The sequence below is a fragment of the Pygoscelis adeliae genome, unplaced genomic scaffold (genome assembly GCF_000699105.1).
Source record: "Pygoscelis adeliae isolate BGI_AS28 unplaced genomic scaffold, ASM69910v1 Scaffold21, whole genome shotgun sequence".
Lineage (NCBI taxonomy): Eukaryota > Metazoa > Chordata > Aves > Sphenisciformes > Spheniscidae > Pygoscelis > Pygoscelis adeliae.
Genome location: NW_008824243.1, coordinates 1,352,843 through 1,374,587, shown reverse-complemented (window position 1 = coordinate 1,374,587; position 21,745 = coordinate 1,352,843). Strand labels below are relative to the sequence as shown.

Genomic DNA, 21,745 nt, shown 5'->3' with positions numbered 1-21,745 from the left:
CGGGGGAGGCCGTCCCCGGTGTCTGGGGGTGTTGTCGGTGTGGCGTGGCCGGGCGATCGGGCGCAGATCGTCGTGCCCAGTTAGACCGGCCGCTTGACCGGGAAGTCAGCCGAAGGATTTAATGGGTTTTAAAGTCCGCGAAGAGATACAGATTGCGTGTGCCGGAATAAAGCCCTCTTTCTGGAAACGGGCTGTAGGAGCGTAGTTCTTAAAAGTTAAGGATCTAATGGGTTTTAAAGTCCGCGAAGAGATAGCGTGTGCCGGAATAAAGCCCTCTTTCTGGAAACGGGCTGTAGGAGCGTAGTTCTTAAAAGTTAAGGATCAAACATACAGTATAAAGGAGCTTATGCGTCACAGTGGTCTTGTCAGCAGTGGCATTGCAGCCCTACTGGCTCTACAAACGGTTTTTCTGATGTACAGTGCTAACTTGCTACTAACTGACTGTTCCTTAGTAACTTGTTTTATTTAGGTGCTCACCAGAGGCAGGTGGTTTTTTCCTGTTCAACAGCCACACTTTTTACAGCAAAACACCTTCCTTTATCCTGAGATACTCCAGCTTGTCAGTAAGCTGATCAGTTTTGCCTAAATTTTAGTCTTCTAAAAGTGTTCATCTTTTAAAAGGAGGTCCACACTTCATATACTTCAAGTATATTTTCTGTGAACGTGCAAGCATTCATCCCTCCTAGGATGTCTGTTGAAGTAGAATAATAGATAGTAGAATAGATTGCCTCCAGAAGCCATCCAGAAAAAGAAACGATAATATTTTCTGTTATGTCAGATGGAGGCTAGCAGTGGAAGAGAAACTGATTGTATTTCCAAGTTTAATAATCGCAGTTCGCTCACTACCCTAATATTTTGAATTATCACACAGGAAACATAAGTATGACAGTATTGCTAAGTATTGTCTCGCTTAAACTTAAATCTGTTCAGAGCCAATTTCACAAGTATTTTTGAAAGATGGTTCACTTCCCTAAGGAGCTGTCTCTGTGAGTACGCAGCAGCTTACCTAACTAGAAGTTTTTGTTGGACTGGCCTTACTTAGCCTTTTATTTCTACCCTTTTTTCTCTACCAGGGAGATGAGCTCACCCCAAGTTAAGTCCTCAAAAAAGGTGATCAGTTTTTGTCAAGGTCAGCTTGCTGAACTGGTTTACCACCTGTTTGTGCAGGCACCAGTTCAAGCGTGTGCAGAGAGGGAATGGACCCTGCAGCCAGGAATGGAGATGAGGGGTGGGGAGATGGTAGCTGCTCAAATGTGACTTTTCAGCTATGTAAACTGGCCTGCCTCATCTCTCTTGAGGATAGGTGTAAAAAACAAAAAAAATAGGCAAGTGAAGGAGTACATTCTGGCAAAGCATACAGTTTTCATAAGGGATACTTATTACTGAATAAATCTGAATAACTGTGCCTCAAATTCTGTGCTTCTAAAAAGGTACGTGTAGTGGGTGCAATTTTTCAAAAGTACAAAGTGTTCTTTTGGGCGGGATTGATGCGCTTGCTTATGGACTCCACGGCAGCACAGATCTATAGGATAGAAATATGCATCAAGCATTGCAACAGCGTTGTTTCCTAAGCAATGATTAAATTAATGTTACTCTAATGTTTGTTTTGTCTGATAAGTATAATTTGTCGTTCATTTATGTGTATCCCAGCTGCTCCTTACTGAAATGCTCAAAATAAGATTCTTGGCATGGTGTAGTTACCTAAGTTAGGTTAAGTTTGGTTCGTCTTCGCAGGTAATAAAAGCCCAGATCTTAATTTCATTACAGTAGCTAGTCTTCCTTTTCAGGATCCCTCACAGGTTAGGAGCTTGAAATGAAGTTTTTGTGTTTAAAAAACAGTTTTCTTATGTTTGCTGCTGTTCTAGACAAGGTTAAGAATGTGCCGTTTTTCCAGTGTACCCATTCCCACCTGGGGAGGGGACAACTAAGTTTATCGGTTCGAGGTTTTGCTTAAAGGAAGTTATAACAGTTTGGACAGCTCAATGAGATTCTGGATTTCTTGTTTCTCTCTCCCTATTCTCCTCTTCCTCCCCAGTTCATGCATAGGTTGTGCACGTGAGTGGAGCATAATTATATACCCTTCTCAAAAGGATTTTGTAGCAGGCTATTAAAATGTGTGACAGATGATTACAGGGCAGGAATGTGCATGAGAGATTCCAGGGAGAATCTTTCAGTTAAGAACGAGGAGGTGGCGATTTCAGTGTGTTCTGGAGCCCTAAACTCTGATTTGAATTCTCCCGTGCTGAGGATGCCTGATAGTTTCTTCAAACAGCGTGTGATTTCACCGGGAAAGAGCAGATACCGAGTTGCCTGTGAGAGGAATAAGGTTGGGCTGTGGAAAGCAAGGTGCATAGCTAGGTTTGTGTCTTGCTCCATTTATTCCCGAAGCTCTGAAAACTAGAGTTTTAAATTGTATGTGCAAATAATGCTTTGGAGGGATACAAAACGCTCCTAGCACTACACTTAACACCCATTTGCAGGTAATGTGTTTTGGGGTTTTTTTGAGGAAGTAATTGTATGGAGTGTACCTGGCGGTGGATGGAGAGGCCTTTCTGAAGTTGGGTACAAAGAGGCTTTCTGGGAACACCCAGCTGCCCTTATTCCCAATTTGAGCTGTGTTCCCTCCCTTTATAAGGGAGCCTTAAAGAGGTGGGAGAGAAGAATATTATTAACAAGGTGCATACAGGAAAAATCCATGGAAGAGGAATCAGTCTGCTTTTTAAGTTTGTTTTGATTGAGGCATTATAAGATGAAGCTGATTTTCTGCCCTCCTTTCTCTCCCAGTGCCAGCTTAGGTGTGTTCATTTTGTCCGGAAATTCTGCTCCTGAGCTAAGTCTTCTACTTCTCCTCCTCCTCCGCATTCTTTGGGATGCCATCTTTCAAAACAGTCTTGCTGTGCATACAAATTGTGGAGTGCTTTGACTGTTGAAATCAACTTACTATTAATGCAGCTGATTTAAAGATTTTTCTCGGTAACTTACCTGTTACAGGAGGAGCAAATTTGGATTCAGTCTTACCAGATTTCATAAGATACATGTTTCTTCACTCGATGCTTTCAGAGGTGTCTGTGTCTTGAATGTCACTGGATTACAGAGCTTTACATTCTTGCAAGTAGCTCTTCTCTGGATAATTCTTTAAAATATCTGTGCAAGTGCACAGAACTTGGTTCATGTGGAAAAAATGACTATTAAATAGTAAGCTAATCTATTAAGGAAGAAGGCCTAGTGTGATGTATGTTTTAAATATTGATCTGTAGGCAGCGTTGCAGAGCAATGCTTAGTTGTGAACAGGTGTAACGCCTTGGCAAAGTAAATATTTTATCAGATAAAAACCAGTATATAAAAAATCACTGATGTGATATCTTAAGTTAAGCCGGTAAGTGGAGAAAAATAAGTTGAGATTGTTGTCAGATCAGTGGGTAGCACAATTTTTCTGCCTGTATTTCCATTGCTTGTGATCATGTATGAGGTTTAAAAGTTGAATCTATTATTTTTTTGCTTTAATCTTAATATTCAGTATAGCATTCTGGAGCATATTAACTTATTCCAGCATTTTCAATTTTATTCTTACAAGTCTTTTCAAAACTAAACTAAATACAAAGATCTGAGGTTATGCCTTTTTTTAGACTTTAGGCTGTTATACCGACCATGAATTGGATGCTAACAATTTCTTCTTTGACAGCATTGCAGAAATTCAGAAAGATGTGGAATATCGACTGCCATTCACTGTAAACAACTTGACAATTAATATTAACATGTAAGTAGAGTGAGATATCTCTATGCACATCTTGAAAATTAAAAATCTTCTCAGAAAAAAAAGCAGTAATAGAACATAAAACAAATGGCTTCCATCTCATAACTAATGTCAGGAACTATAACCTGGATTTGCATTAGTAGTTGTAGTGATGTGAGTGAAAGTAGTTCATGCAGATGCTCAGCTGAAAGCAAAGCAATGTTTTGCTGTGCTGAGCTCCTAAGATACCTGCGTGTTTGTAGTTGAAGGTAAGTAGGAGAAAATGCTTGAGGGTTTCTGATGACTTTGAATCCCCTACAATAAACTTAATTAGTAATTTACTAACATGCTGTAACTCCTAGTACCAACTCTTACCCCAGTGAAGCTTCTGGATCATAACTTAAGTGACTTATTGTAACATTTCCTATGAATTTACTTTGGGGGCTGCTTTTGCTTTGGCAAATATTGATGGTATTCTATTCACAAGTTTTTTATTACTTTAGCCTGATAACTTGCCTGATATTCTTGCGGGTTACACTGCATTGTCTTTGTAGTAATAACATTTGTATTAGAAAATACTCTCGTTATGCTACAGCTTTTTCTTTGTCTGTGGACATAATTGCTTCATTGTTATACTACATTTTTGCCCAGTAAATGCTCTCTTCAGTTCTGTGGAAGTCCAGTATTCTGATCTGTCTGATTTCTAATTTTGTAACTGAATAATCCTCTTGTGTGCTTCACTCTGTATTTCTCCATAAATCTTCTCGTAGAAAAGTAAGTTTATGTAATTAGTAGTATTTTTTCTTTGCATAAGAAGCCTTCTTATGCAAACTTTATCATGGGATGTAGCTGTATTAATGATTATTCTTGTATTTGCAGCTTGCTTCCACCTCAGTTTCCTCAGGAAAAACCAGTCATCAGTGTTTTCCCACCTGTGAGACATCATTTAATGGACAAGCAGGGAGTATACGTGACCGGTCCATTAATAAGTAACGTATGTATAATTTGTAGCTTCACATATATCTACTGTTAATAGCAATTTTAATACATGTCATACTAGATTATTGCTAATACTTCTGGTAAAAAAGACTAGTACACATCCTAATCCCTCTCAAACTATATTTTGAGGGGTCTGAAAACAAAAATTCAGTAGTGTTCAGTATACTACTATTCATTCTTTTACTGCTACCATTACTGAATTCAGTATTCTATATATCTAAAACTATTTTAAGTTATGATGGCTTAGAAAGTTCCTATCACTTTTCTCTTTAGTACCAATAGCACAGTTCTTGTTTCTCTACAGCTATTCCAAATACGGGAGAAGGATGCTTTAAGACTGTTCTGTAACGTAGTTCTTTCTACACTAATCCTGTTAGAAAGATGTAAAGGTTTTAGCTCTAATATGCAGGATTTTAATATGCTGTGTGTTTTGTTTTGGTTTTTTTCTCTGCCAACAAGGATGTGTTAGTTTTTTTGAGTTGTGGGGTGGGGTTATGACTTCTTCAGAATGTAATTAATGATGCTTTTTGTCTCAAACTTAAATCTTGGTATTTTTTTTCCCCCCTTTTTTTTTCCCCCAAATGTAACTTGGTAACTAAGATGGGTTTTTTTGGTTGTTCATCAGAAATGTTATACTTGATTGATTCTCCATTGATAATGGCATATACAAAAGACTTGTAGTTTCTGTTCAGTTCTGAGTGGCTTTATCACTTTATTTGGAACTTGTGTAAACACAGTTTACGTTAGCTGGTATGTCTCTGAAATAGCTTACAGCACTGGTGGGTGGGTATAATAAATAGTCAACTTCAGCACATTTTGGAACTGTTGGATTCCAGGAATAATTTTTGTTCTGCATCTTGCTGCTTCAAGTTTTTTGAGTTCTTTGTTTTGTTTTGTTTTTACCAGTTTACAATGCACTCAGATCTTGGAAAAATTATTCAAAGTTTACTGGACGAGTTTTGGAAGAATCCTCCAGTTCTGGTTCCTAGCTCAACATCATTTCCATAGTAAGTATCTATAAACATGATGAATGGAACTATGTGTATTAACTTACATTTTTTAAAAAGAGACAAAACCAAGTATTAGGAGGGCAGGAACAGGAATAATGTAGTGGCTGTATTGGGAGACATAGATTACCTTGCACAGTTTCATGTGCATGCTTGATGGCATGATTGTTTTGAGAAGAAACACTAGATTTCATTGGAGTTACTGTATCAACACACTGATATAACTTCTGTTTTCTTGAAAAAGAAGAAATGTTTACATTATCAGATGAAATCTTGAATTTGCTGTATATCATGATCTGAGCAGTTGTGTTTCTTCATATTCTGTTCATAATCTCCCAGGTTTAGAGGCAGCACAGAAATAGTGCAATTTAAATAATTGTATTATATGTGCAAAAGTGGTCTGAGACATTACAGCTTTATCAGTACAGCTATGGTTCTCGTGGCTGACAATGATACTGGGTTTAGGTGCAGCTGCAGTTGTGAATTTAAAAAAAAAAATCATTCATGTTATTTAGAAGTAATTATGTGTGTGTTGCCCAAGCTGTTAAATGCTATACTGTAAATAAGAACTAATGTATGACACAGATGCATTTCTCAGGACTTTTAGATGGAAACAATTTCAATTTATGCTCTCATAAATTTTTGAGAAGTAATTTTCTTGTAATTAAGAGTTTGAGTGTGTATTTGGCTGCTCTACAAGAATATAGTTTAATGGAGTTGTATATTATGTTGCAGTGTAAGACATAAAGTAGACTTACTACGTTGGAAGTAACTGAGAAAACACAAAGTTTATGGTCTTGTTTAAAAATTCAATCTTATGTCTTGTACGTGGTCTAGTAATTATAATTCAAATGATAAGAAATGTGCTGTAAGCAGTTGGTTGCTCATGGTTGTGGTTTTTTGTTTGTTTGGTTTTAGCCTTTTCAACAAACCAGCTGGAATGCCTCCTTACGCTCCTCAGGGGTTTCCATTTCTTCCTCCATACCCACCTCAAGAAACAAATAGAACAATGGCAGCTGTGCCTGTTGCTGAATCAGTTTCCTCAAGCTACACTACAGACAAGCCTGCTGCTCCCTCTTATGGCTTGATTGCTGATCTGCCACTACCTGTTCCGACAGCAGAAGCAGTGCTTCAGGTCTGTGCACTGAGTTTTGCTGCTTTAACTATGAGGCACTGGGTATAAGTTCCCTCAAGGGCACACAGGGCATTGCCACAAAACTCAAGGGAACAGTCTGAGTGACTGCACTTCATTGTTTTGCTGGTGCAAGGAAAATGAAATTGTCATTCTGGCTTTGATGAAGAGTTTTTTAGAACAAACTTGAAGTCAGAGCAACAAGTTTGTCTTTCTGAGTTTCAGTGAAACTAGTGTTATGCTAAATATCTTTGAATATACTTTTTTTTTGGAGCTGCACTCCCCCATAGTGCAGCTGTGACTGTTTCTCTAGCCATAAAAAATGAGATCCTTTTCTCTATATGGGATTTCCTGCCCAGAACCTATGAGGTGAGAATGACGTGCAGTCTCAAGCCTTTATGGGTAAAGTATTTCTCGGTTTCATGCTTCAAATAGCTTCACGGATCTTGTATGTGTGTACTCAGAAACTCCCTGTCACTGATGCACTCTGGAAGGATTTTTTGGAATGTCCTCCAAAAACTTTATATCTAATTGTTTAGTCTTTCATCAAATCTTGTCTTTAGAAACAAAAGCTCTCTTCATCTTGGAAGACACTTTTCTGGTTTTGTAGAATTTCAACTTTCTACCTTCTATGAAGACAGACTTTTTTTTCCTTGTCTAAAAACTTTTTTCCCAAGGGATTGTAGCTTTAAAAACCACATGAGAGAGATCAAAATGTCAATCTCTTTCTCTGTTCTCACTTCCCTGAGTTACACTCCTCCTATGTGTTTCCTGCCTGGTTCATCTACCTGTTGTCAAATGGAGGACATAGCAAGACAGCATTATTTTCCTCCAAAATTGACTCATCTTTTATGACATGCCACCCCAAACATCCGCAAGTATTTTGTTGCCATTGTTGAGTGGAGACGTCTTTTGTTCGGAGGCTAGTGCTACTGCTTCTTACTGCTTTTCCTACTTCTCTTGTTGCTGTCAAATACTTAATCTCTGGTTTTGGATTAATCAGGTTAAATATCAAGAAATTGCTCTTCAAAAATGTACTAAGCATTTCTAAACTTCCATTTAGGTTGGCCAGAATGGATTTACTTACAAGATGCCTGATGTTCCTGATACATTTCCAGAACTCTCAGAACTAAGGTAAATTTTCAGAAGGTAGCAAAACTTTCCATAGTCATTAAAAGGCAATTACTGGTCTGTATCTGATTTTTGTCAAAAACCTGTATATATCACTGAAAGGTTTTTGTAGAAATTACAAATAGGAGAAATACCACTTACCAAAATTGTACAGTCAGAAAGTAAGCCAGCCTTGTATTCAAATGTGCTGCCTGTTTAGGGTTTTCGCAGCAGGAACAATACTTTAGGATTCAACACCAGCAAAAAGAGCATTTATTTTGAGTGTTCTGCTGTCTTCTGGGGTCTCGCCAGGGTCTTGATTTCTGCAAATACAATAAGCGTAACTTTTGAACAAGGAAAGGGGACAGGGAAATGGGCTTGAGACTGGTTCACAAATGGACTGCTTTGTGAGCAGCTCAGCATGCGCGGAGGGGTTGGGTTAGATAAATCCAGGTGGTAAAAGTACCAGCTGTCCCAGTGCAAATCACTTCCACATCTAAATACTTCATACACATATTACACAAATATTTTCATCAAAAGCATATCTTGTCACAATTCAAAAATATTGTATTCGTTATTCTTCCCAGCAGTTTGCTCTCATCTAATGAGACAGCCTCCTTGATCAGTTATCTGGGATTGAGTAGATTACAAATTAGCTATTAATTCTGAAGGGGTCTTAGGAGATTGGTTTCTTTCTGATCGCACATCTTTATGGTGGTGTCATAGTTTAGTGATTGAAAACTCTGTCCTTTCAGAAAGGAAAAGACCTTTTGCAAGAAGGACTTTTGGGTTTGGTTTTTTTTGTTTCCCTTAACACCTTCTTAAGAGCCTGTTTAATTTAGCTAAATCCGCTGTAAGTTCTAGCAGCATCCTTATTATGTAGCAGAAAGTTAGGGGGGGATCAAGTTTGGTCCTTCCAAGAAGACCAGATTAAGATTCCATGATTCTTCTGGTGTTGGTTGAGTTAAATCACAAACGGTATTGCAGCTGTTCTGAGTAGCTCTCTTGGGTGTAGGTGGCAATGTTTTGGTAGCTTGGGGGCTGCACAGGTGGCCTTTGTGAGAAGAGGCCCAGGGGCTGCCCCCGTGCCAGACACAGCCGGCTTGGCAGCAGACCCACCACAGGATAGCCGAGTCGATCAGTGAAGCGGTTGGTGCCTCTATGAAAACACATTTAAAGAAGAGCAAACACTGCAGAGACAGTGAGGATTGAGGGGAGGGGTGGAGAAGTATGAGAATCCTGTGAACACCAAGGTCAGAGAAGAAGCGGGAGGAGGTGCCTCAAGCGCCAGAGCAGATACTCATCTGCAGCCTATGGAAGTTTTGGAAAAGACCACAGTAGAACAGGTATTTCCCTGAAGCCCATGGAGAGGACTATGCTGGAGCAGGTGAGGTGTTTTAGTTTTTGTCTGTCTTTCTCAACCATCTGACTCTGACTGTAATTGGCAATAAATTAATTTTTCCCAAGTTGAGTATGTTTTGCCTGTGATCGTAATTGGTAAGTGGTCTCCCTGTCTTTATCTCGACCCACAAGCTTTTCTCCTATATCCTGTTGAGGAGGGGGACTGAGAGAGCAGCGGGATGGGCATCTGGTAGCTGGCCAAGGTCAACCCACTATAGTAGCATTAAAAATACTTTATATGAAGTAAGGCTTGAAATGAGAGATACTTTTAAACACACTGCTTTTTTAAGCTCACTGCTGCAGATACAGTCCAGGAGAAACTCCTGCCCACAATCCTGGAGAAAGGGGGAAAAATAAGTTGTGGTCAAGTGTGGTGTATCTGTAAAGTCTCAATAAATGCCTCAAACTTTTGACTTTTGGCAGAAATGAGTAACCCTACATGTAATGTTTGCTGTTAGTTTTAAATCTGCTTTCTTTCTGTTTGAATATAGTATATCGCAGCTGACCAATATGAACGAGCAAGAGGAAGTGTTACTGCAACAGTTTGTAACTCTACCACAACTGAAGCAAGTCATTACTGATAGAGATGAGTTAGTGAAAAGCATTGAAGAGCTGGCAAGTAAGATGTCAGAACGTTAGCATCTGTGGCTGTGTTCTGTGAACTGAATCCTTTAAAAAAAGTAGTAATAGTGACTTTATTTTACAGAAAAAAACTTGTTGCTGGAGCCTAGTCTTGAGGCAAAAAGACAGATGGTGTTGGATAAAGTAAGTGAACAATAAAATCTTTTTCAGAAATATTAGTTGTAATATTCTGTTTTTTTCAGGGGAAAACATTCTTTTTCTTCTTCCTTCCAGTATGAGCAACTCACACAGATGAAAGCAGCCTTTGAAAAAAAGATGCAAAGACAGCATGAACTTAGTGAGGTATAATCTCTATATCATATTATCCTTTAAGAATACTTCAATAAAACTGAAGTTTTTGTTTGTATCTTTATCCATAAAGAATATCCTTCTGGTTAGACTCTAATTTTATGTGAAATAGATTCACATCGAGTATGAAATAAAATGGGATGAAGTACCAAACAGTTTGAAAGCAAAACAGTGTTATGATTGCACTACTGGTTTTTTGGGTTGGGTTTTTTTTTTTTAACAGTGCAATAGAAGCGAAGTTGGAAGAAGGGAGTGTGATGAGCATTTAGAGCTGTTCTTAAGTACAATCCTGGGTCAAACCAGTTTTAAGAACAGAATGATTTTTAAAGAAGGCTGTTTAATTAATGGTACCCGTTCAACATAATGAGCTTGTAAAACTGTACTAGATGACAATGATGAAAACCATTGCTTTAGAAACTTAAATTCTGTGGTTCACTGGGTATGCTTACTTTGGGCAACATGTTATATATGCTGTCAAACTTTGCACATTCTAAAGAGCAAATAGGGTAAAGTCATTATTTCAGAAAGCAGTTTAGGGAAGGAGAATAATTTCTTAGTATGTTTACCAGGATATGCATTAAAAGATGCAACTTTTCGTAAAACAATTTCTGCGCTGAAATCTTCAGTATTTGGAAGACTTGTCACCTGAGAATACAGCGGTCCATCAAAATAGCATGCATAGTACCTGAATTTCAAAATGCTCAAAAAGTAACAAAATACGGAATAGCAAGCAAGAAGTTAAGTGACAGCAAACTGAATTATTTCATTGGTGATCTAAATGAATTAAATGTTTCCTCACTTGAAAATCAGAATGGTCTGACTCCTAATGCCTCCTTTCTGTGTGATGTAAGTTGGCTTTAAAGTGGGTGGAGGTAGCTGGCATTGAGAAACTTTCTACTTCTGTAAGAAATCACTTAAGAACAGGACGTAATACCCCACTGCTATATTACCTTTTCTTTTTTCTAAGTTAGATTTGCTGGTTCAATTTAATGAAGGTTAGGAGGCTGAGAGTTGGCGAGTTGCAGCTGGATTTTTGTGCTGTTTTTCCACATACTCTGTATCTTCATATAGTGATGTTCACTGTGCACTACCTGGTATCTCCTGTTATCTCTCCTTCAAAGTTCCAGACAAGTCTTTTTACTTGTACTGTGGGTGAATTTTAGCCATCTTTTATTAGAGCAAACTCTCCTTATTTTGCACAAGATTAATTTAACAGGAAATTTCTGATTACAATGCAGTTTTACAGTACATAAGTAAAATATTTTTCATTGGGTAGATGAAGGGTAGTCCAAGCATCTAAGATCTATAAGTATCTTAGCTTTGCAGTTCTGGCTCTGTACAGACTCCTACTGAAGATGTGAATCACGTTCTGATTAACTGTCCAAATGTATTAGAGGAAAAATAATGCAATTACACACAATAAGCAGAAATAAGGTTTGAAGTTCATAAGAACGGAAGAATGAGTATACTGGTTTAGATTAGCAGCCCATCTACTTCTTGAGTAGGTGCTTTTTCCTTTCCTGTCTTCCTCTCCACAGTCATTTCAAGGCTATTTAAAAGCTGAACAGTAGGTGGTTTTTTACTTTTTTATACTGCTCAGGTTTACTACTGACTTTGAGTTTCAAAAGTAGACCCTATTTATTGAAGACACTTGAAACGCTAGTTCTACTCAGAAATCATGCACTCGAGAACCTAAGATTTCCAAGTTTGATGCTTTCTACAGTGTAGGCTAAAAGTTGAAAAGTTTTACACGTTTGTGAGAATGATTGTGAATCAAGACCTAAACTAGCAATGCTTTTCTCACATTGAATCCTTTCTAGTTTAACAAGCTATACTGTTTCTTGGAGATGAAGCTTCATCTGGTCACTTAGGCTTTTATGTAATAATAATGCTCTATTCACATATCCCATATTTATATAGTCATTTATCTTTCTTCTTGGAAATGCAGGTTTTGATGGACAGTTTAATATTACATAGGAGTTTTTATTTCCTCAGAGTTGCAGTCCAAGTGCTCTGCAAGCCAGACTTAAAGTAGCTGCTCATGAAGCTGAAGAGGAATCTGACACTATTGCAGAAGACTTCTTGGAAGGCAAAACAGAAATAGATGACTTCCTTAGTAGTTTCATGGAAAAGAGAATGGTGTGTAATATACAAGTCATTCTAATCTGAGAGATATACAACACATAGTGAACAAATTAAAGACTTAGAGTTTGAGCAGTCTTGTGATACAGAACAGTGCTTTAGTAAGCTCCAACAAAAGAAAAATATTTCCCTAAGTGGCTTCAGTCTATTTAGAATATAATCTGCACTCTGAAGGCACATATTTTTAAGGCAGAAGTGCAAAGGTCTCCTGCATTAGACCCTAGTCCTGTGTTGTTGCAGATATTTTTGTGCCCCTTTCTTCTATATAGATATGGGGGAGATAGCCACATGGACAATATTAAATTTGGTAAGTCGACGTAGAATGACATGTTATATTAAGCAACTTTAATGTTTAATTTATTAAACTCTAATTATTCTGTTGATGGCTATCACCAAATAAGTAACTGAGGTTCAAAAATCACGATTCTTGCTCATGCTGTGACAAGAGCAACTTACCGGGTAGTGTACCTTTCTTTAAAGATGCCTAATAAATGCATTTCATAACATAGGAAACAATTCTCTTCTCTTGTAAACAGTTGTGGATGGAATAACGTTATCAATATAGACAGTTGTTCAGCCTGAAGCTTGGAAGGGAGGTAGTTCACAGGGTTTTCCTTTTTTAAAGAGCCTGCAAAGTAGCTAAATCATTAAAGAGAAACTGTAGTATGCATTATAGAAAATTCCTTTCAGAATTCACTTTTCCTATGTCTTCTTTTGTAGCTCTGCCACTGTAGACGAGCCAAAGAGGAAAAACTTCAACAGGCAATAGCAATGCACAGCCAATTTCATGCTCCGCTATAGGTAAACTGCTGTTTTCATATTTGTGGTGAACTTTTTTTTTCTTTTCTTTTTTTACAATTTACCTCATTGTCACACACTTACAAATTGCTAACTGCAAATGGATTTGTTACAATGCTTTGTATTCTAACAAAGCTTTCTGTGGAAATCAAGTGTGTACTGCATCTGTTCTTGTATTTAAAACATAACTTCTGGAGGAGTCAAAAATGTCTAATTATGGAAATTTGTCTTTACAGACTTCCTGCAAACTACACCTGCCAAGAGAACGAGTGAAAAACCCAATAAAGCACACTTTTTAATAACTATTATTTGCAAATAAGCATTTCATCTTATGTGGTTGTATTTATAGAAGAGATTGTATACAGAGTCGGGATGGGTTTTGTACAAATTAGAATGTCTCTTTATATTCTCATTGTACTCAAGAATCCTTCTATTGCAATCTTTGCACTAATTTCTTGTATTTATTATTGATAGTTCTTATTATATTTAAGTTCCTGCTGCTATACTCCATTCTTCAGAGATTAAATATCTAAACATGTAATTTTGACTAGCTTTTTACATTTTTATAAAAACACAATTCATATCTTTTGTATTTTGAACTTTAAACATAGATTTGGCTTGATCTGTGGAAGAGTTTGAGATAAATGGTGATAGGGCTTTGGAAACTGAAGAAGTTCATAATTTGAGATTGTCAGTAGATTCACAAGCTGTCTTTTCTTGAAGCCAAAATGTTTAAGAAGTAGTTTTTTACTTTTAAGTGATAATACAAAACTAAGTATAGCCTGTGTTGTGTTTTGGATAAGTAGATTTGGATTAAGCAAAGGATATGTTGGAACAAATTATATTGGAATGAAAATAGCATAAATGATCTCTGTGTAGATTTGGTATGTTGCTCAGTAGCACCGACGCACTTGATTTCAGGTGTGGCTTGGTGTACCTACCACTGTAATTAAACACAATTTTCATCTAACGATTTCATTTTCATATTTGTTTTTACTTAAAGGAAAAATAATCAGGTCACCTCCCAATTTCTGCTTTATGCAATATGAAATGTTCATCATGTGAGGAACTCAAAAGCACTTTAGAAAACTAGTTCTGAAGTTCTTTGTGAAGTAGCAGTTCTTTTTTCCTAATTTTAAGGAACAAAGAAACTAATTTGGCTAGAGTTGCACAGTGTGTTATGTTAAGGCCAGTGATAGAATTTGGAAGCAAGACTTAATTCTGCCCTTTAATCACTGAATCTTGCCTCTGGTGAGCTGACTTTTTTTAGAACGAGGGTGTATCTGGTGAGAATGGATAGGACCAAGTGCAGTATTCTATAGGAGAAAAATACAACCCCTAAATAAATACGTGCATGTATGTTCTCTCTTGCTCTTGCAAAAAGACACATTCTTTTTCTTAATCTTGTCAGTGCATTAGGTTTTCACAGAGACAGACAAGTTCCAGAAGAACAGAAGAATTGTACAGTTCTGAGAGATAAAGAAGATGAAGCACTGATTAAGTAATCTATCAGGAATCCTGCTTCTTTCTTGTCAGGAAGCAGTCTGGAGATATAAACCTCTTAGCCAAGACACTGCCTCTGTGTTACCTAGACAGGGTCACAGAACATCACAGATTCAAGTCTCAAACTAAAGCATGTCAGTCCAAGCGAGTTCTTCTCTGTATCACTCTTCTTCAGTCAGTCCTAAACTCAGTGCTCTTCTAGCAAAATGCAATAAGGTATTTCTTCTGAATTGGAGAAAAGTGAGTAAATTTGGAGTTAGGAAAATCATGTAAGTGCAAGAAGTCTGTTCCACAGGCTAGTGAATCTTCAAATGGGGCTTTAGTCTCAGCCCTGTCATACTTTACTGTGGTTGTCTGTCAAGCTACTGCCTTTCAGGGTGAGTAAACTATAGCTGGTATTTGATGAGATTTTTCTTTGTAAAGCTGGTCCAAATTCTGAGATTAGATGTCTCAAGCAAATAGAGCTATGGTCCAAATCAAAGAAGATACTTAGGTGCCTGAAAAAATAAACAGGTGGTAAGTGCCATGGTTAAGCAATAATTTTAGAGTATCTTCTCGCAAAAAAACATTTCTACTGACTGTGCATAATACTGCTTGTGTATTGACATAGCACTTCTGCTAATGTGCTAACTAAAGCCCTAATTAAAAATGAGATCGCATAGGTTTCCAAGTGGTTCTGGACTTCGGTGTCTGAGGAGTGTGATTTCTGCAGCTCTGGAGAAAAGTTAGATTCAAGTCATCAGTGTTTCCTTCTTGGCAAACGATCTATTTTTGTGCTGAGTGTACAAGTTGTTTTGGGTCTTTTTCTGAGTATCTAGCTAACGCGCTTGAACACTAGACACAATCCTGTACAGGGCTGCCTTTTTTTTTGTTTGTTTCTTCCTTGTAAGCAGAGAAAGGCACAGATGACCAAACACCCAGTGTTGGGCCAGTATCTTCTTCATACATTTTATAATGGCATGGAATGACAGACTTCTGTCCTCATCTGCCTCCTCCTGTTGAATGTTATGTGGTGTATTATGATGCTCTACTGTGACTGAACTCTCTAGCCAGGTCACCTTCAGGGGATTTGCTTCCCAAACTAGTGCAAGTTCTCAACACTTCAGCTTTTCCTCCTCCCTTACTTTTGTGAGCAAATTTACAAATTCAGGACTTCTCCATGGAGTCCTTCTGATGATAACGGAGGAGTCTATATTGTGGTTTAACCTGGCGGGCAGCTACACACCAAACAGCCGCTCGCTCACTCCCCCCGGTGGGATGGGGGAGAGAATCAGAAGAGTAAAAGCAAGAAAACTCATGGGTTGAGATAAAGACAGTTTAATAGGTAAAGCAAAAGCCACGCACACAAGCAAAGCAAAACAAGGAATTCATTCACTATGTCCCATCTGCTGGTAGCTGTTCAGCCATCTCCAGGAAAGCAGGGCTCCATCACGTGTAATGGTTACTTGGGAAGACAAATGCCATCACTCCGAACGTCCCCCCCTTCCTTCTTCTTCCCCCATTGTATGATATGGAATACCCCTTTGGCCAGTTTGGGTCAGCTGTCCTGGCTGCGCCCCCTCCCAGCTTCTCGCTGGTAGGGCATGAGAAGCTGAAAAGTCCTTGACTCATGTAAGCACTACTTGGCAACAACTAAAACATTGGTGTGTTATCAACATTATTCTCATCCTAAATCCAAAACAACACTATAGCAGCTAGTAGGAAGAAAAGTAACTCTATCCCAGCCGAAACCAGGACAGTCTAGAAGAAAACGTCACTGTTCAATGCAAGTTCTTAGTACAGTGTTCAGGGACATGAAAGTTTAAGGTCTTCTCTTTTCTCCCTTTCTATTTTCTCGTATTGTTGTTCCTATTCTTAGGCTTTTTTCCCCCTGTTTTTTAGCGCCTTCTGCAGTCACAAACCCCTCCTGTAGAAAAGAAGCACAGAAGTCTGTATTCAACAATGGTGTACTGGGTTAGCTACAGGTACCCTCTCACATGCAGGAGTGGCCAGCCTGTTTCTGGCCCTTAAAGGACAAGCCAACCTGCTGCTGGTTTGTTTTTTTTTCTTTTCTTTTAGTCCTACACTGGTTGTGCCAATGCAAACATTTTTCCTTATAGGTAATCTTCATACTTTTACCAGAAGACTTAGTAGAACACTGGTAACGCTGTCAGAGTTAGGATTTTTGGCTTCTAGCATGCTGGTAGTTCACTGTTAAGCGCATTCCTTACGTTATTTTGCCAAAATGTGGCATGTAGGTGTAAATCCAGCTTTAAACAATTCCCTGTGAAGTGTAACATTATGGCAGCTGCTGTTAGATGCATATTCTAAAATCTTTTGAAATGTGTCAAGTGAACTCTTAAGCAATCTGGAATAATAGGCTACATACAGTGACTTGTTTCTGGAGATCCTTACACTTGTGTCATGCTCATGGTGAGGTGTTCTGCCAAGTGGAAAAGTGAAATAAATGAGCAAGAAATACAAGAGTAAGGAGGTGGTGCTTGTGTCTGGTGTTGCAGTAGTTTGGGGTGGGGGTGAGGGTGCATTCTGTATTGTAACTGCAAATTGAGTCTGGGTTTTGCCCAATTTTAACTTCTGATCTTACTGCTAAATGTTTTCTATAGCTGAATTTAGGCCTTTTGTTCCTCCCCGAGTCAAGTGACTACTTAAATCCAGAACTGAATTCTCCATGTAGCAATTGTAACTAATGCTATTGCAGACCAGAGGGATTGTAAGATGTAAGTCTGGAATTAAGTAGGTTTCATTTTAGGATGATCTTGTATACAACTGGTGTTAATGGGACATTCTGCTGGGGCTTATAGAAGAAAGCTTTTCTAGATTTCACAGTGTATTTGACATGCTAACCTTTCTGAAGGACAGGGTGTCTGAAAGACACGTCTGAAAGACGTACAGCTATGCTAGCCACCGCTACAAGCAAGAGACTATAATTAAGTATCTAATGATCTACTATAGTTCTGTTTGCTCTGTACATATTCCTGCAGCTTTGCCACTTTGGACCTTGACCAAATGCGGAAGTTAGAAGTCTTTCAGTCTTGTTTCTGTCCAAGTTCTTATTACTCCCTTCAAAGACTCAGATAATTTTTTTTTTAAAAGAGAGATTTAAGAGACCTTCAGGTAAAACTGAATTAAAACTGGCAACAAAGTTAAGTCAGTTGTCACAGCCTTATTGTGTACATTATTCTGAACAGTAAATACTGTAATGTGTTAAACTTACAAATAAAGGCTTTGGGATTTGTAACATACCTTGTAATTGTCTAACTAGGGATAGAGTTGGGCATTGCAGGACTTGTTGGGTGGATACAGAATTGTGTTGGAAACGTAGTAAGCTACTCAAGGACAAACTTTTAATCTTTGTGCGTAGTGATTTGAGCTTTTCCTGTTTAACCCTTTCAACAGCAGTAATTCCTGGAGCCACCTTCACTAAAATGGGCTTTGAGAACCCATATTGCATCTCTGACTACTGCTTTTGTAAATGCCTCGTTTTGGTCAGATACCTGTAGAGATCAAATTTATATGTAGTAATAAGCTACAAAGAAAGCTTGTATATCGATAATAGGGGAATACCTTAACATAAAGCACTGTGTTCTTTAGTCTCTGGAAACAGAATAAATTAATCTGAATAACCTTGGCAACCAGCAGACTTAAAAATGAGTCCTTGCCTGAATTCAGTCACAACGATTCTGGTGGACCTATAAGGTTTCATTAGCTTCTGTCCAGAATGATTTGTAATAAAAGACCACTACATTTTATTTTAAGATTTAACATGATTTGCTGGCTCCAGGTGCTTTACTGGCAATTTAAATAATATAAGTAAAGTTGAATGTTTATTTTACCTTTCCTTCTCATCACCCCACTCTCTGGCAATGTTTCTGGCCTTTCTGAATTTGGGGTTTGCTGTACACTTGGCCCTAGATTTTTTGGCAGATTTTTCAGTAGCTTTAGTACTGTGATAAGCTGATCTACTTTCAACTTACCCCACCACACATTCCTCCCTTCCCAAATGAATTGTCGGTGACTTACCTGTCCTTGGAGGATTTTTCAGTCACTCTGGTGTTTACCTGCCTCTGCACTACCAGGGCGTAAGGGTGACCAGCCAGCCGAAAAGCTACACTCAACCTTCAGCCTATGTGCAGAAGCAGCCCGTTGCCTCGACTATGATGTTTGTGATTGATAAACTTGAGGACTCTGTGTGCAGATCAGGGTAGTGTCCACATAAAAGCATCAAGTTAGCTGGTCAACAGTGACAAAATGCTTATCTTCATTGCGAAGGCTACCTCCTTGTTGTTGCTGGGTTTTAATTGTTACTAGTTTGTGTCATCAGACATCTTTCATGCTATGTAAACTGGTGCTCTGGCTTGCCCCTATCCTCAAAGAGTGTGGTTCCCTGCCTTACTGCTAATTTTACAGAGTTTTCCTTCCCTGCTTCCCTCCTTTTACTTATTTTTTTCTCTTTCTCTCCTTACTTTTAATGATAACCTTCGGTCTGAGTTGTGCCCCCCAACTTTTTAATTTTATTTCTCAGCTTTTCAGAATCCATTACCAGTTTACCACCTTTGTCTATGTCTTGTATAGAGCTACCAATAAAAGCAGCTGGTGAATACATTTTTTGTTCTTTAAATGGTGGTCTTTTGTAGAGAAAACTTCAGCTGTTTGATCCCATTGCTTTCTATGGGATTGTCCTTTATATGCAAATTTTCATACTAAAGAAGAGCCTGAACCTAGTGAGGCTAAAATTACACCACAGAAGTCTATAATGCTCTTCTAATCCTTTCTTTCCAGCAGTTTAGTTACGTTCATGTGTTTCCTATTTCAAATTACAGTGGGCTTATGCCAAATTTGCAATGATTTGCAGCAGAGGGGAGATCCCCACAAAGCTACAAGAAATCAGTGTAGTTCATAGTGTGGTTTTTCTCACCCTTTTTGTTCTGCATTCCCCCCAAAAAAAAAAAAAAAAAAAAAAAAGTAATATAGGGGTGTAACATGTTCCTATATAATTAACTCAATTGACAGGAGCCTCAGTTTTCTTAGTTACCAGTTGTAGATTCCTCCACAGCTTAAACTACTGGATTCAAGTATCGGAAGATACAAGTAGGGAAGATACAAAAATCCCTTGATCTCAGTGACAAGGTGACTCGAGTAAATGAAGAAATATATTAGAAAAATTGGGAAAGCAAACCTTTGTTTCATTCACTGGTGTGAAATAACGTAACACTAAATGACCTAAGTGTTTATTTGAAAGTGTTTCTCAGCAGGCTAATAGTGCCACAAATACATACATTACAATGAAAACAGTAGTAGCTAATGCAAAATTCCGAGGACCGAAAGACACATCACAGAGGGCTGCTAGGTAAAGGCTTAATATAAAATGTTACTGTGTTAATATTTTAGTTGTAAAGCTAGTTACAAGGAGTTGCATAAGCGACGTGAAGACACTGCTTTGAATTTGCATATATTGCTGTTCTGCATGTATTTCTAGACATATCTAATAGAACACAATACCATTATACACAACTTTACGTTTTAAAGATGTGCAATAATATTGCCCATTTTCAAACTAATTTTTAGGCGGAATATTTGTGTGGTTTGTTTGCATTGCTGATTTTGCAGCATGTTTCTTTAGTTTGAGAAAACCCATTCAAAATCTCCTTTAATACCATAAATTTTACAGGCTGTGTTCAAAATATGAAACATTTTTAAAAGTGCAATTAAAATCAGGGCTTTCATTTATTAAAAATTCATAAAGATTAAAAAACAGAAGGCTAGATTCTCAACAGAGTATAAATTATAGCTGTACTTATTTCAGTTGAGCTACAGTGATTTATCAAATTGAGGATCTGGCCTTTCCAGTATAACATTAAGATAAATCTTGCTGTTAGGAATTCAATTATTTTTTCAAAGACAGCAGCAGCTCCCTTAAGAGGATATTAATAATACTGAAGTTTACCTACTCATTTTTAATAACATAAGTTCACAGAACAGAATGAAAAGCTATTCCATAAAAGCAGACTGAATAATAAAATCTAGAGCTTCTAAACTGAGGTATTTTTATATAATTTAATTCTGCCTGTAAAGCCTGTATTTGAAGGAGTAGTATGAAATGCAATCAAAGTAAACTTACATGACTACTGCTTTGCTTTACTAGAGTTCAATACCACATTGTCTCCAAGCAGGTGAGAGCAACCATATGAATTCTATTTTTAACTGCTTGCTTTAATTTAAAAAAAAAAAAAAAAGAAAAGAAGCTTGGAAGAATTACATCCTGATATGGAAGCCTTTTTGATGAGTTTCAAAACATCCCAAATCTTAATCATTTTTCAGTGGTTTATTTCCATACCTATGATTATAAAAATCTATTACTCCTACTCTTAAAAACTATGAACGAGATTACACTTTCTCTTGTGGTGAATCAGTCTTTTTCTTAAATTAGCACTGCCATGCTCTGTTCAGGTTGCAAATACTAAAAGGGAAATTTTGTGAGGATGAAAAAAAACCCCTTGGTTGTGGTTAGTTTATTTTGAACAATAAAATTTGGAAGAAATATTCTTTATAACAGTTCCTTTACAGGCATAACCTTCCTTTAATTCTGAATTTGGAGTGATGCTTTCGTAAGTGATTTTTATAAGTGATTTTGGATCCCGTATTCTCTCTACTGTGTATGTACTTCATTCCCACCGAAATAAAACATTGACAAGTAGGAATCAAAATAGGCGAGAGAATTTGGGGGTTTATTACCTTTAAAATTTTACCTTTATATCTTCTGTAGGCGGTTTGGAAGAAGGGTAAGATCTGAACAATCAAACTTGAGAACAAAACATAAAGAGGCTAGAGTATACTGCCTAACGTACCTTTCATTATAGAGGGATGCTTTACCACGAAGGCTGTGTAAGTATTGTTATATTCCTTGAAGTTTTGCTCACAGAAACTACTGAACTCTCAACACTGATTGAGATTGAGTACAAATGGGATGCATTCATGCGCAGCAGTAGCGGC

General features: G+C 37.8%; 1 protein-coding gene across 1 annotated transcript; it reads left to right on the top strand.

Moving 5' to 3' along the window:
- Window positions 1-3,685: 3,685 nt before the first annotated feature.
- Window positions 3,686-14,219, top strand: VPS37A (vacuolar protein sorting 37 homolog A (S. cerevisiae)). The gene is made up of 11 exons (XM_009335132.1): window positions 3,686-3,757; window positions 4,613-4,727; window positions 5,639-5,739; window positions 6,658-6,874; window positions 7,935-8,005; window positions 9,874-10,001; window positions 10,089-10,147; window positions 10,238-10,306; window positions 12,308-12,451; window positions 13,175-13,255; window positions 13,489-14,219. Exons 2-10 carry the CDS (start codon window positions 4,683-4,685, stop codon window positions 13,253-13,255), a joined length of 915 nt encoding a protein of 304 aa, XP_009333407.1. The 5' UTR covers window positions 3,686-3,757; window positions 4,613-4,682; the 3' UTR covers window positions 13,489-14,219.
- The last annotated feature ends 7,526 nt before the right edge of the window (window positions 14,220-21,745 follow it).

Coding starts and splice junctions, on each gene's coding strand:
- VPS37A (XM_009335132.1), top strand. CDS start 4,683: ATGGACAAGCAGGGAGTATACGTGACCGGTCCATTAATAAGTAAC. Junction 8,006..9,873: donor CCAGAACTCTCAGAACTAAG/GTAAATTTTCAG, acceptor GTTTGAATATAG/TATATCGCAGCTGACCAATA. Junction 10,148..10,237: donor GACAGATGGTGTTGGATAAA/GTAAGTGAACAA, acceptor TCTTCCTTCCAG/TATGAGCAACTCACACAGAT.